The 13,919-nt window shown below is 37.7% G+C and overlaps 1 protein-coding gene across 3 annotated transcripts in view; it reads left to right on the top strand.

Moving 5' to 3' along the window:
- PDS5A (PDS5 cohesin associated factor A) overlaps positions 1–12,509 on the top strand; it is a 98,942-nt gene extending 86,433 nt beyond the window's left edge. For all 3 annotated transcript variants that reach the window (XM_079769100.1, XM_079769101.1, XM_079769102.1), the window contains exons 29-33: positions 1,512–1,574; positions 2,537–2,682; positions 4,924–5,032; positions 7,963–8,315; positions 9,847–12,509. In XM_079769100.1, coding sequence (XP_079625226.1) covers positions 1,512–1,574; positions 2,537–2,682; positions 4,924–5,032; positions 7,963–8,315; positions 9,847–9,850 — 675 coding nt within the window. In that variant the 3' untranslated portion in view covers positions 9,851–12,509. The remainder of the gene's footprint in view (positions 1–1,511; positions 1,575–2,536; positions 2,683–4,923; positions 5,033–7,962; positions 8,316–9,846) is intronic.
- The last annotated feature ends 1,410 nt before the right edge of the window (positions 12,510–13,919 follow it).

Consider the following 13,919-nt stretch of genomic DNA (forward strand, 5'->3'; position numbering starts at 1 on the left):
GCATGTGCCATGACCAGGAATTAAACCATGACCTCCTGGTTCCTAGGTTGACGCTCAAACACTGAACCCCTGCAGTCTGGCTCTCTAGCTAACTTTTTTTTAATTAGTCATATCAAGGAGAGAAAGAATATTGAGTATGGAATATCTTTCTTTTGACTATTTCCTTTAATGATTCAGTGTTAACATTTTTAAAAACTCTTAATCCTTTATTTCCTGCTTTAAGGTGGTATTTTGAAGTTTAATTTTCCTGTGCTTTGTAATCAGAAAAAATACAATACTTAAAATTTTTTTACACATTTTTAAACCTGAAGGTAGACTTCAGAGTAATATCTTCCCCCTCCCCCCACCCTACACACACAGTACTTTACAGAAGAACATTCCAGGAAATAAAGCTTCCTACTTCAAATGCCATACTTTGACAAAAATTTTAATCAGATTTTCTTTAATGATTTAGTATTTGGCATATATTGTGCCTGTTTTTTTATTGGAATAATAAGGATTACAAAGTTATTTGCCCTTTAATTGAATATACTCATCTTTACAAATATTCTTAAATAAGCTCTTGAATTTAAATTTACTTTGTTCTTAACCCAAAGCTGTCATGACTGGAATAGTACCCAAATAGAATATTCATACAGTAGTGATCCTATTCTCAATAATTAAATTGTTTTGTCATTGCACATAATTTTAATAGTTTCTTAATTTGATATTTGAAACTTAGTGTTTTTTCCATTAATGATATCTTGGGTTTTTTCTGTTTTTAAATGAACAACTTTCCTCATTTCCTTTTCTAATATGTTGCTTTTAATCTGATATAATTGAAACACTGGAAAACTAGGCATATTGAGATAGTACTAGTGAGGCTATAGTATTATCTTCATGAATAAAATAAATGAACTTTGGTGCCTAGGCCTTGTAACATGTAATTTAGCTACATAAAAGCCTTTGTGCAAAAAGAAAAGAAAAAAAGATACAGCTTTGCCTAGAACACATGTCAAAAATGATTTCTTTATGGGCACATGTAAGCTCGCTGCTTTTTCCTGTAACACTAGTGTGAAGGTGAACATAATAAAAGAAAATGTTACTTTAATGAACTTCTTGACTGTAGTAAAGCATTTTGTTTCTTTGACACCACTGTGGATTATTTGTGTGCTGTTCCCAGGATATGTAACAGAAAAGCATGGAAGTATCAAATTTGAGCTCTAGATATGATTTACAGGAAAGTATCTTCAGTGTCCACATTTGGTTTAATTCACTTAATTATATTTTGTTGGTATATTTACCTTTTTTATTTGGACAAAATCAAAACATGAAAAAATGCAAGTGTTTCATTTTAAATGTGATTTAAGTAATTTATCTCTGATATTTGCCTAAGTCTTATGTGCCATGGATTTCATTTTAAAGTTAGACTTATGGTATGCTTCATTAAATATGCTTTATCTGATTAATTGATATGTAAACACAAACGTAATAAAAATACACATGTTCACTTTGATTTTTTTTTTTTATAGGATTTCTGTAATGACAAGAGTTATATTTCAGAAGAGACGCGAGTACTTCTGTTAACAGGAAAGGTATTATGCACTAGATAACTTGGGGATCTTTATTTCATGTATATATTACTTCTGAGATATAACCATTAACTGTCCCCAGATTTTATAGTTTTTGATTCTTAGGGATCATGTTGTGGATTGTAGGATCTAAAGCATTTGTTTTCTTGGGCTTTTTCTTTTTCTTTTTTTTAAAATATATTTCTATTGATTTTAGAGAGGAAGGGAAAGAGAGAGAAACTGATGAGAGAGACACATCGATCAGCTTCCTCCTGCATATCACCTCCCCCCTTTCTGGGGATCAAGCCTGAAACCCCTGGGCATGTGCCCCGACCGGGAATCAAATTGGGGACCTCTTTGGTTCATGGGTCCATGCTCAACCACTGAGCCACACAAGCTGAGCTCTGGGGCTTTTATTGCCATTAAACACGCTTTTGAATTATAATCATGTGTTCTCATCAGTCCTGATTCTAAAGTTTAGAATCCACAAAGCAGATTTTTCTGAAAAGTAGTATAATAATTTTAGATGTGTAATATATAACGGGAAGAAATAATTTCAAAGTATTAATGAGTTAGACAGTTTATATTATATAAAAGTAATATGACCCCTAAAAGAGCAAAAGTAAATTTAATTTTCAATTAACACTATCTGAACTAATATATACCCTCAGTTTATTTGTAATATATTTTATTATGTCTTATTTATTATATTCACTGTGTTTATGGGGCCCTTTTATTTCAATTGAGCAATAAGGAATAATTAAATATTGCCTAATTATTATTAAGTACAGGTAATACTTGATTTGTAATTACTATATTCAGATAAGTGTAGTTTCATAGAATTGTCATTTCTAAGAAATTTAGGATAGACTTTCTAAAATAACAATAATTCCTTGGCTTAAGCTAAACAATATTTCTTACATGTGCCTAAATGTGTATGTATTCTTTTCAGTAAGATATAAAATAACATTTATATTTAATTTTAGCCAAAACCTACTGGAGTACTAGGTGCAGTAAACAAGCCTTTATCAGCAACGGGAAGGAAACCGTATGTTAGGAGCACTGGAGCTGAGACTGGAAGCAACATTAATGTAAATTCAGAGCTAAACCCTTCAACAGGAAATCGGTCAAGGTAATTTTTTTCCCCCATTTGTTTTTATTTCACAACTCAATTTATCTTTTTATTTTTCCTAAAGCACTATATCATAAAAATAGTCTTTAGGAAATATTTTGGTACAAAATAGTAGTGCTAAATTAGCACTGATGATGTAAATTGCCAGTGTAGTATAGCATTTTAAGTGTGTAGAAAAGTTAAATGGAAAAAACACAAGGATTTATAATATAACTAATTTACATGGAAATTTCTTCTATATATATCTATATGTGAAATTTTAACATAAGAAAATATAATTCTTTTTTTCCTTTTTTTTTTTTCCTTTTTTTTTTTTTTTTTTAAATTGATTTCAGAGAGGGAGAGAGAAACATCAATGATGAGAGAGGATCATTGATTGACTATCTCCTGCACACCCCACACTGGGGATCGAGCCTGCAACCTGGGCATATGCCCTGACCGGGAATCAAACTATGACCTCCTGGTTCATAGGTCGACACTCAGTCACTGAGCTACACCAGCCAGGCGAAAATATAATTCTTAAATAAATTGAATTTATATGCGTGAGTTGAGTAAAAATAACCTTTCCACTTATAAAAATATTCCCTGTTTATTTTAACACTAGAGGCCTGGTGCACCAGTGGGGTCCCTCGGCCTGGCCTAATCAGGACTGATGAGAACATAAGATCTTTCGTTAATCTCTTCCCACCTTCTTCCCTCCCCGCTTCCCTCTGAGATTCATCAGTCTGTTCCATGTTTCCATGCCTGTGGTTTCCGCTCCTGTGTTGAGCATCTGCCCCCAGGTGGTCAGTGCACATCATAGCTTAGGTTTTTATATAGAGAGATTGTTGGGTAAGTTGTGGTAGTTTGTGTGGTTTTTGAGAAATGAGTCCATTTATGCATATCAAACTTGTGTGTACGGTCAGCCGGTTGCTTAGGCTTTTATATATATACTAGAGGCCCAGTGCACAAAATTCGTGCATTTTATATATATACTCAGCCCGGCCTGCATCCTCTCCATTTGGGGACCCCTTAGGGGGTGTCTGACTCCCCCTCGCAATCCTGGACCACTGGCTCCTAACCACTCACCTGCCTGTCTGCCTGCCTGCTCGCCCCTAACCACTCTGCCTGCCTGCTCGCCCCTAACTGCCCTCCCCTGCTGGCCTGGTTGCCCCTAACTGCCCTCCCCTGTTGGCCTGGTCGCCCCTAACTGCCCTCCCTTGCTGGCCTGGTCACCCCTAATTGCTCACCCCTGCCAGCGTGCTTGCCCCTAACTGCTCTTCCCTGCCGGCCTAGTTGCCCCTAACCGCCTCTGCCCCTGCCACTGTGGCTTTTTTCGGAAGGACATTCAGAAGGATGTCCAGAACATGTCTGGTCTAATTAGCATATTATCCTTTTATTACTATAGATAGATGTCAAACATTTGCTATTGTAGCTACTGCATAAGAATTTCCACCTGTTGTCAACACTAAATATTGTGGCTTTTAAAGATTTTATTCTTAATTGTGAAGTTTTTTTAAATATTTTTTATTGATTTCAGAGAGAGAGAATTATCAGTAGAACCCCAAATTACAGAATAAATTAATGTGAAATCTGTGGTTGCTAGAGATGGTGGGGCTCAATCACCTCCCCTGTGGCCTCTTGTAGCCCCGACCTTTGCAAAGCATTAAGAACACAGAGTGGAGACAACTATACTGGAGACAATGATAATCTATCATTATATTTTTATTTTGTTTTAGGATTTTTTTACCCCCAAGAGATAGGCTTAGAATAGATGTGTTATTTTGTTTTTTGATAACTAATCTTTCTCTTAGGTGGTTTTAGATCAGGTTGACAACCTGTTGAGAACCCACAGGTTGAGAACCGCTAGCAGGGTCGTCTAAGACCATTGGAAAACACTGATATTTACATTACAATTCATAACAGTAGCAAAATTACAGCTATGAAGTAGCAACGAAAATAATTTTATGGTTGGGGGTCACCACAACATGAGGAACTGTATTAAAGGGTCGCGGCATTAGAAAGGTTGAGAACCACTGTTTTAGATAGTTATTTCTGTCTTATATTAGTAAGATTAAATGGAAATCAATAACCTTACTAATAAGAGACCAGTGAATGGTCTGTAACCACAGATCTGAATCTTGCTAACATTGCTTCTTCTAAACCAGCCTGAACCTTTGTTTCTCTATTGATATGGTGAGATCGCAAACTTTCTATTCATGTGGTGACATAAAGAAGCTTTGGTTTATTTTTCTTCCTCAGGGAGCAGAGTTCAGAGGCAGCAGAAACTGGAGTTAGTGAAAATGAAGAGAACCCTGTGAGAATTATTTCTGTCACACCTGCAAAAAATATTGACCCAGTAAAGAATAAGGTAAATTTTAAAATTTAACAAGTAGATTTCTCTCATGAAGACTCCTATTATAAATTGCATGGTAGGGGTAAGAAACACACAGTCAGGAAGTTAATGTTTACTACATATTTTACATGTGTGTATACCACCCCTTGCTGTAGTTAGTATGCTTCCACTCTCCCAAAATGATTCTGCCCACATCCCCTGACTTCATTTTACAGTGATCGCCCATTATGAGTATGGTATCCTTCTTCCACACTTCTCCCAAGCCTTGAAAGACTAGGATTTGACTTTTTAAGATCTAACTTTCAAAAGTTTATTGACTCCTGCCGGGTTGCCATTCTTTTGTATCTATTTTATTTTTAAAAGTTAAATTTATGAATTAACTTTTTATAATGTGTTTGAGTTTTTGTTTAATAGCTGCATTCTTTGTTGTTGACCTTTTAACTATGGCACCCAATTTTTGGTAGGATTAGAAAGGAGTAAAATATTGGTAGGATCATCAGACACACCTGAGTCTGAATCCTGGCTCTGCTACTCGCTGGCTGTGTGTTTACTTGGGCAGATTGCTTGCTTTCTAAGCTTCCATTCAACTACAGAATGAAATTAATAACATTCCTCAGTAGGAATCGCATGAAGATACTATTATTTTTCTTCACACAGATTATATTCTTGACAGACTTATCTTTGTGTTGCCCACCATATATTTATGGTATTTATCAAATTTTTAGGAATTACCTTTGGGGACATAAAATATTGGAACTCAGAAAGCAATAGATTTGAATATTATTAGATCCTTATATAGAATTAAACAGTCTTAATGTAAACAAATTTAGATGCAAAATTGCATGTTGCCACAGTCATTCAGTGGCAACAATAAATATTATGAGGTAGTACAGGTACAAGTGTTTAGTCAGACAGCTAGCCATAATCTTTCCAGCCTCGTTGCAAAATTCTATATAAGATAAATTGGGCATTGAATTCTAATTTCTGAGAGACTAAAATTTTAATTTTAATTGATTTATAATATTATATTGTTCCAAACCCTTATTTTAACTCTTTCACACTTTCAAAGATGCTTTAACAAATGCACTGTAACCTGAGGAGATGGATTGGTTATATTTTGACAAAAGCCCAATAGATAGCTTCTTATCAGGTCTCCCATAAGTTGATAGGGACATTTCTTTTTAGGGTCTGGTCCTCAGTCTTGTAGGCTCAAAAGACTATACTGTTAGTATACTAAAAGAAGATAAAGATCTAAGGGGGTATTTCTTGCTAGCCACTTTCTCAAAGAGATTGATGCATAAACCAGTTTTTTAGTTATGTATATAAAAATTATTCAGCAAACTGAATATGCATGGTTACACATCAGCACATTCTCTCCTGATATTTTCCTAAGAGAGAAAACAAATTGTAATATGAAGGGAGATGGTTAAAAGAAGAACGAAGACACATCTCTGTATTTAGGCAAAGCAGTACTGCCAATGTCATCTTTAGGAATCTTCTTATTTGTTGTTGTTGTTAATCCTTACCTAAGGATAATTTTTTCCATTGGTTTTTAGAGAGAATAGAAGGGAGGGTGGAAGGGGAAGAGGGAGAGAGAGATACGTATAGATTGGTTGTCTCTGGCATGTCCCTGAAGGGGGCCAGGGGTGGAACCTGCAACCCAGGGATATGCCCTTGACCTGGAATTGAACCTGTGACCTCGGTGCATGGGCCAGTGCTCTATCCTTTGAGCCATACTGGCCAGGGCTGGAATGTTCTTTTTCTTCATACCTGTAGCTAACCAACTGGTTTCCTCTTCATTTGGCTTGTCCATGAGTTTTTTATACATATGCATATGTACATAATGTTCATGTATGTGTGACTATGCTAATGTGTGATTTTTAATGCAGTCTTTCTTTTCTCTTTTAAACAGCCTTATCTCTGTGTTTATTTTTTTCCTTTACAATGTTATTAAATTATCTTATTTACTAAACCTCTGATGCTGTAGTAATTTTTACCTTCTTGTTAACATTCTTGACCCCTTCCAATCCAATCACCACATAGGAGCCAATTTAATCCTTTAAAAATGTAATTTGGCCCTGGCCAGGTGCCTCAGTTGATTGGAGCATCAATAAAAAGGACCTTTTTTTCCTTTTCTTTTTAGGTTAATCTTCACCTGAGGGTATTTTTCCCATTGGTTTGTTGTTGTTTGTTTGGTTTGGTTTTTTTTTAGAGAGAGAGAGAGAGAGAGAGAGGGAGAGAGAGAGGGAGGAAGGGATGGGGAGAGACAGAGAAACATCGATTGGTTGCCTCCTGCACACCCCGGATTGAGCCTGCAACCGAGGTTTGTGCTCTTGATCGGGAATCGAACCTATGACCCTTCAGTCCAGGAACAGGGGCTCTAACCACTGAGCCAAGTTGGCTAGGGCAAAAGGACCTTTTCATTTAGAATGGGTGTGGTAGCAAAACTGAGTAGATTTTCTGTTTTATATTTACTGCCTGTGCATTTTATTTTATTTTATTTATTAATATATTTTTATTGATTGCAGAGAGAAAGGGAGAGGGATAGAGAGATAGAAACATTGATGAGAACCATTGATCAGCTGCCTCCTGTACGCCCCCTACTGGGGAGTGAACCCACAACCTGGGCATGTGCCCTTGGCCAAAATCAAACGTGGGACCCTTCAGTCCGCAGGTCAGTGCTCTATCAGCTGAGCCAAACCAGCTAGGGCCTGCCTGTGCATTTTAAATAAGCATTGAGTACATTATATGTGTCAAGCACCATGGTAGATACCACCTTCAAATCTCTGCCCTCAAGGAGTTTATATTCCTCATGGGCTGCAAGTAGTTAATGAGAAGCTCTGGGACCCCAACCCCTTTCAAATACATTCAGGAAACATCTTTCTACTACCGATTATTGATGTTTAAAAAATTTGTGTTTATAGAATTGTCTTGTGCTCTTTTAGGAGATTAATTCTGATCAGGCTACCCAGGGCAACATCAGCAGTGACCGAGGAAAGAAAAGAACAGTAACAGCCGCTGGTGCAGAGAATATCCAGCAAAAAACAGATGAGGAAGTGGATGAATCGGGACCACCTGCCCCTTCAAAGCCCAAGAGAGGACGTCGGCCCAAGTCTGAATCTCAGGGCAATGCAACCAAAACTGATGATCTCAGTAAACCTCTTGGCAAGGGAAGGAAGAGAGCCGCGGGCGGCCAGGAAGGCCCCGGCGGTCTGGAGGCAGGTAATGCCAAAGCAGCCAAACTGCAGGACGGAGCCAAAAAGGCAGCGCCGGCAGAGAGACAGATTGACCTGCAGAGGTAACGCCCGTGTCCTTCCCAAACTTGTCCCCGTGCTCAGGACGTGTCCGCTGTTGAGGGAACGCAGGCTTTGAGGAGGGTACCAGCCCTTGGTTTCCTGAGTAGGTTATGATGGCATTGGTTTTGATTTCATAACCTCCAGGACATCAATTTGAAAAGATCTCCTTTTTCCTTTTGGTTCATTTTAATTAGGGTATGGTATATTAGCCAGAACAGTATAATCTTTTGTTTGGTGTCCTTAACATACTTGCACAGGGTTCCCTTAAAATAAATAGCTACCTTTTAGATATAAAAGTCCCAGAATGGAGAAAGTAGAAGTCTTGACACGTGAACAAGGTATATTCCTACTCTTTAATTCCTCTTGCTAGTGTTAATTTTAATATAAATCAACTTACCTCTTCCCCGCCTGCCCCAATGAAACAACCTCACAGGCTGCTCATCTTTGATGGTTCAAAGATGATTCCTACTTATATAATTTATTACTGACTCAAGAATGGGTATTTTATTCCACCAAACATGGATGGTATGTACAAAAATTTATTGGCATAGATTTTACTTCTTAATCTGGGAGTTGATGCTGAACGTTTTAAGATGTCACCTTAATTAGAATTTTTAGATCCCTTTGGGTTTTTATAGTAAATGTGTTCCCTTAGCTACTTATTGTGTGTGTGTGTTCATGTGTATGTTCCAATAAATGTTACTGCTTATATTTTGGGCTGCATTTGGTATTGTTAACTTATGAGAAAATTCCTTGAATTCACTCTATGCATCTATAAAAATCAGCCATTTGTATAGTATGGTCAGGAAACAATATCTGTATGTGTAATGATGGGGCTATAAGTAAAAAACTCCCTTATTTTTCTCTCCCAAGTTTGAAGTTGTTGAGAAAACACAGTCTTAATATTGATCTGGCTGATTTCAAGTGCGGAATTGCACAGGCCAGGTGGCTACTAATGACTTGCCCTTAAATTGGACAACTGCAGGCAAACCAGAATCACAATTTGAGAGCAGAAGATGAGGCCACGCCCTGTGTGTCCTGTTCCTCGCTCCCTCACCCATTAGATGGGCCCTCCAGAAGCATGGGAGATTCTGCTAACTTAACAGAATTAAGCTAAATTTTCTCCTTGTTCCTTGAGTATGCTAAAATTTATTTCTTTGCCCAGTTTAGGAATCAAAACTTACTCTGCTTCTTATAATTGATTTTGCCATAGTATCCAGTAATTTTCTTCCATAACAATATCATTTTGAAAGTATTAATTAAAAAATGACAATTATTTCAAATAACAGCTTTTATTTTATTATTGTAAGCATATAGGACATTGGGAAGCAGCACTTAATAGTTGAAAAACTTCTTCATTGGCATTTTGTTTTTTGATAGTTAGGGAAATAATTCCTTAAACCAAGTAAAGTCTCAAGTGAAAAGTGAAAAATATATTTTTTCAGATTTTAGCTTATAACTATAGAAGTGAAATAATTCCAGTTTATTTTCATGTTTACATATTTTCTAACGTTGCTTTCATCTGTCCCCAAGGTAAAAAGAAAACTCATTTGCAAAGGGAGAAAATGAAGGCCAAACAGAAGTAGCTTCAACTTCTGCAAAAAATTGGATTCAAAGTGTCCCTGAACAGAAAACGAAGTTAACTTCAGACACACTCTCTGCCTTGAAAACTGAAAGAAACTATTACTTCCTTTTCTCATGACCACAGTCCTCTGGTGGAAATGTACAGCAGAAACTCTTGAGAGAGAGAGAGAGGCTAAAAGCAACTCTGTTCTACACCCCCTCCCCCCAGACTTTTCTTATGAAAAGTCAATAATTAAGCAAATTGCTTAACACTTGGTTCCAGTTCCTGCATATCTGGAGTTTAAAGGCGTAAATACACCATTAATTTCCATGCTGCATATTTTTATGTTAAAGAAAGTAACAGGATGTCCTTACACTGACACTGAAAAATTCATCAATTTTAGAGCCAGGAATTCCCGTGTTACACAAGAAAAAAAGTAGAAGCCTACTGAATTAATTTTTTAGAAGAAAAGAGATCAGATGAAATATTTGTCTTTCCTTTTGGAAACTTTTATGTATAATTCTTCCTGCCTGCCTACTTTTCTGCAAAAATGAGATGTACAGATTTCAGTTCCCTGCTATGAAAAGTGATGTGGTGGCAATTTTATAAATGTTGATTTCTGATTTTTATCAGAGTGAGAAAATAATTAAAATTATTAATGATTTCATATCACTTCATATTTTGATTTCCCCCCTCCATTTTAGTTTAATATAATTTGCAATAAATGTACATATTGTTGTTTCATAAAGCATATCATTTTAAAGTGGTTTTTACTCCTGTGATTATGTTGGAATATTTGAAATTTTAAAGGAGTAAAGACTGTCCAGCATTTGGTTTTATAATGTTTGTCACCATATTTTTATTGATGTAAAAAAAAGTCAGTTTTTTAAACAGTTGGGTTTGGGCAGCTCTGTGAGGAAGCTGGAGGTGTAGGATTGCTGTTGATCTCCAGCATTGTGCTATTGGGAAAGAAGTGTGTTGCTTTTGTCTGGCAGTCTGGGCTCCATTTTAATGTTTATTTTAGAAGACAACTGTTGCATTGATATATTGTTTCTTGGTATTGTTCAGCATAGGTAATGTGTGCACTTCTGTGTACACATAATCATATTTAAGTTTTTTGCATAAAATAAATGCTTCTAGATGTCATATGGTAGTCTTTTTTAATCTTTTTATCATACGTTGTGAAATTTTTTATGTGAAAGGGCTAAAGTCATTAAAAAACATGATTACAGTCAACTCTCCATTATCTATATAAAATAGTGACTATGCCTCAGGTTTTGAATCTTGTAGTAATCATAAACTTAAAACAAAATAATGAAGGCATATTGTAAGCGGTAAATCAGAAGAGACTAAAAACGTGTCCTTTCTCACACTCAGCTGGAGCCTGCCCCTTCTCCACGTTGGGCTGGTTCCCAAAGCCCTTGCTGAATGTGTTCACCCAGGTTCCTCACATCCCCAGCGTGGTTAGAGGACGGGAACAATTCTGTGTGCTCTAACTTGGTCTTGATAGGCTGTGGCCTACAGGGGGTGTAAAACCGTGAACGTGAGCTGTGTACCAAAAGGATGATCTGTTGTTCAGTGTGAAATTTACTTGTAGTAAATGTCACTTAGGTTCTAATAGATAATCAAGAGTTGGCTGTATATTGACTGAGTGAAAGATGGGTAATTCTTTTAAATATGCATATACACACATTTAGGTATCAGATGATGGTTAGGGAACAATGGATGCCAGTGATAGAAAAATATCTTAAGAGGGCAGAAAAAGCCCTACTCTTCCTTATTGCCTCTTTTTATAACCCTTTAGAAATAACGTATAAAATATTGCCTCCAACATGCTGAAAAATATCTATGCATAAGCATCAGAGAAGTCCCTTAAGCAATCAGTGGGCATGTTCTGTTGAGAAAGATTTTAAAGTTCTCTTAGCATCAGACAACTTGATTCTTAATGCCATGAATTTGTCACCATTGAGAAGCACATTGGGTAGGGACCTCCTTTCTCTCCACTCCTCTCGTGTAGTTATTCAGCATCACAGCTGACTAGGTTACCTAGTGTTGTCCTATTGAATAATGAAGCATTTGCATCAGCTCTGCCTGCCTAGATTTTTGCAGGCGAGGAGTTAACTGAAAGGCTCTGGTCCACAAGCGGAAGTACATAATTCCCTTATTTGTCATATCATGCAAGTGTCTGACACTAAGGGAAGGGACAAGTGGATGGCAGAGAGGGAGCTGATGGGGAGGGACTTGTGCAAGGGACGTCTTGTCAGTTTTCCTTTGAAAAAGGAAAAAGTAAAATCCCTTAGGAATTTGGTATTTACATCTCAGAGAAATACAACACCAAGTGCAGACTTATATTTGAGAATTAATGTTAATTAACCCTTTGTGTCTAGTTTGAAGCTTCTTGTATTTGTTTAAAACTACAAGCCAGAATTTTGTATCTCCTTTGATAAAAAGTGTGTATAATGTAAAGTAGTTTTGCATATTACTGTGCTGCACATGGGCCGAATTTTTAAAATTTTTTTAAAGACTTGAAGCAGAACCTTGTAATTTGTGTAAATGACACGTGTAAAATCCTACCATAAAATGCTAAAAAAAATATGCATTGTTTCAAATAAAATCAAGAAATGCAGCATTATATAGTAGTGTGGAACCCTGAATATTTCATGTATTTCCTGGTATGTCACAAGCTGGTGAAATGTCTGTGTATTTTCTGTTTAGACTCGGGAGTCTACAGATCTTCCTCAGAAATTAAATGCCACCTTCAAACTTCCTACAGTGACTGAGGGAGAGCATAATAGATGATAAATTCTGATGAACATTTGGGAGACTTTAGAAGTTGCTTTTAACCTAAGAACTTAAAAATGGCCTTTCATGTGTACTATGTGTGATACATCTACTTACTGTAAATTCCAAACATGCTTATTTAGTTAAAAGCTACTCCGTGGAGAGCAAGTAGATGACATAAATGTGTCTGGAATAAGGTGAATAGAATAAGAAGCTATTCTGCCTGCTTCCCTATTATACCTTCAACAGGATTATTGTGCCACACCTTGATGCTTATATTGATGGTCAAGACTTTTCTGTCTTCACTGTCACATGGATAAACTACCAATAGAAACCACTGGAGACCAAGAAGTCTCCAGCGGTCTGACAAGGAGCTTTGCAACCTGCCCAGATAGTAATAGTGGCGTTGCCTACAAGTCAGAAGTGCTGCAAGCCAGCGGCAGTGTAGAGTGATGGAACGAGCATGCACACACCTCCACCTGCAAACTAGAGCCCCGAGCCCAACAGGAGCACATACAGGCTCCACTTCTGAGGACCAGGCTGGTGCTGAGGACTTCAGTGCCGTATGTCATCTTTCAGAGACAGGCACAATGCCAGGGCTGACATTGGAAACTAGACTGGTTGGTGCCTTTGAAGGACTCCCAATAGAGAACATCAGGACAACACGGGTAGACGTGACTTCTAGGTGATACATCAAGTCTGGATTTCAGACCCCTGATAGATGCTTTTAGAAGCGGGAAAATCCCTACCTTTTCGATACAGAGAAGTGCAGTTTTGACAATTGTGAGTGTAGGTCTGTCCCTAAAGAAAGTAGGCTGAGCAGGTGCCACCTCAGGGATGAGCTGGACCGGATGCAGGACACAGGTCTCCAGGTTTAGGCCCCCCTGGGTGGAGATGATCATAAGGGTGGGCAAACTCCGGCTGGGGCAGGGCCAGAAGACTGCTACTTGAGCAGCACAAACCCCGCTTGAGCACTCTCATGTGCGAAGCATCGCTCTACTTGCAGGCTAGAACACCTGGTCCCAGCCTCCACACTTTTTGCTCATCCACCATCCTGAGTGCACCCCATCCCAAGCACAAATTTGGGTGGGTTGATCATTCCTGTGGCTTCTTTGGACAAACTATGTACATCTAGGGACTTATTGGACTTCTCCAGGAAGCAAGTTTGTGGGACCCAAGCACCCATTTTAGTCTTGCTGTGGGCCTTTTTTTTAGAAGATGTTCACCCTGGTGGCCACACACCACCTCCCTCCCCCTCACC

Source organism: Cnephaeus nilssonii (genome assembly GCF_951640355.1).
Source record: "Cnephaeus nilssonii genome assembly, chromosome: 1".
Taxonomy (NCBI): Eukaryota; Metazoa; Chordata; class Mammalia; order Chiroptera; family Vespertilionidae; genus Cnephaeus; species Cnephaeus nilssonii.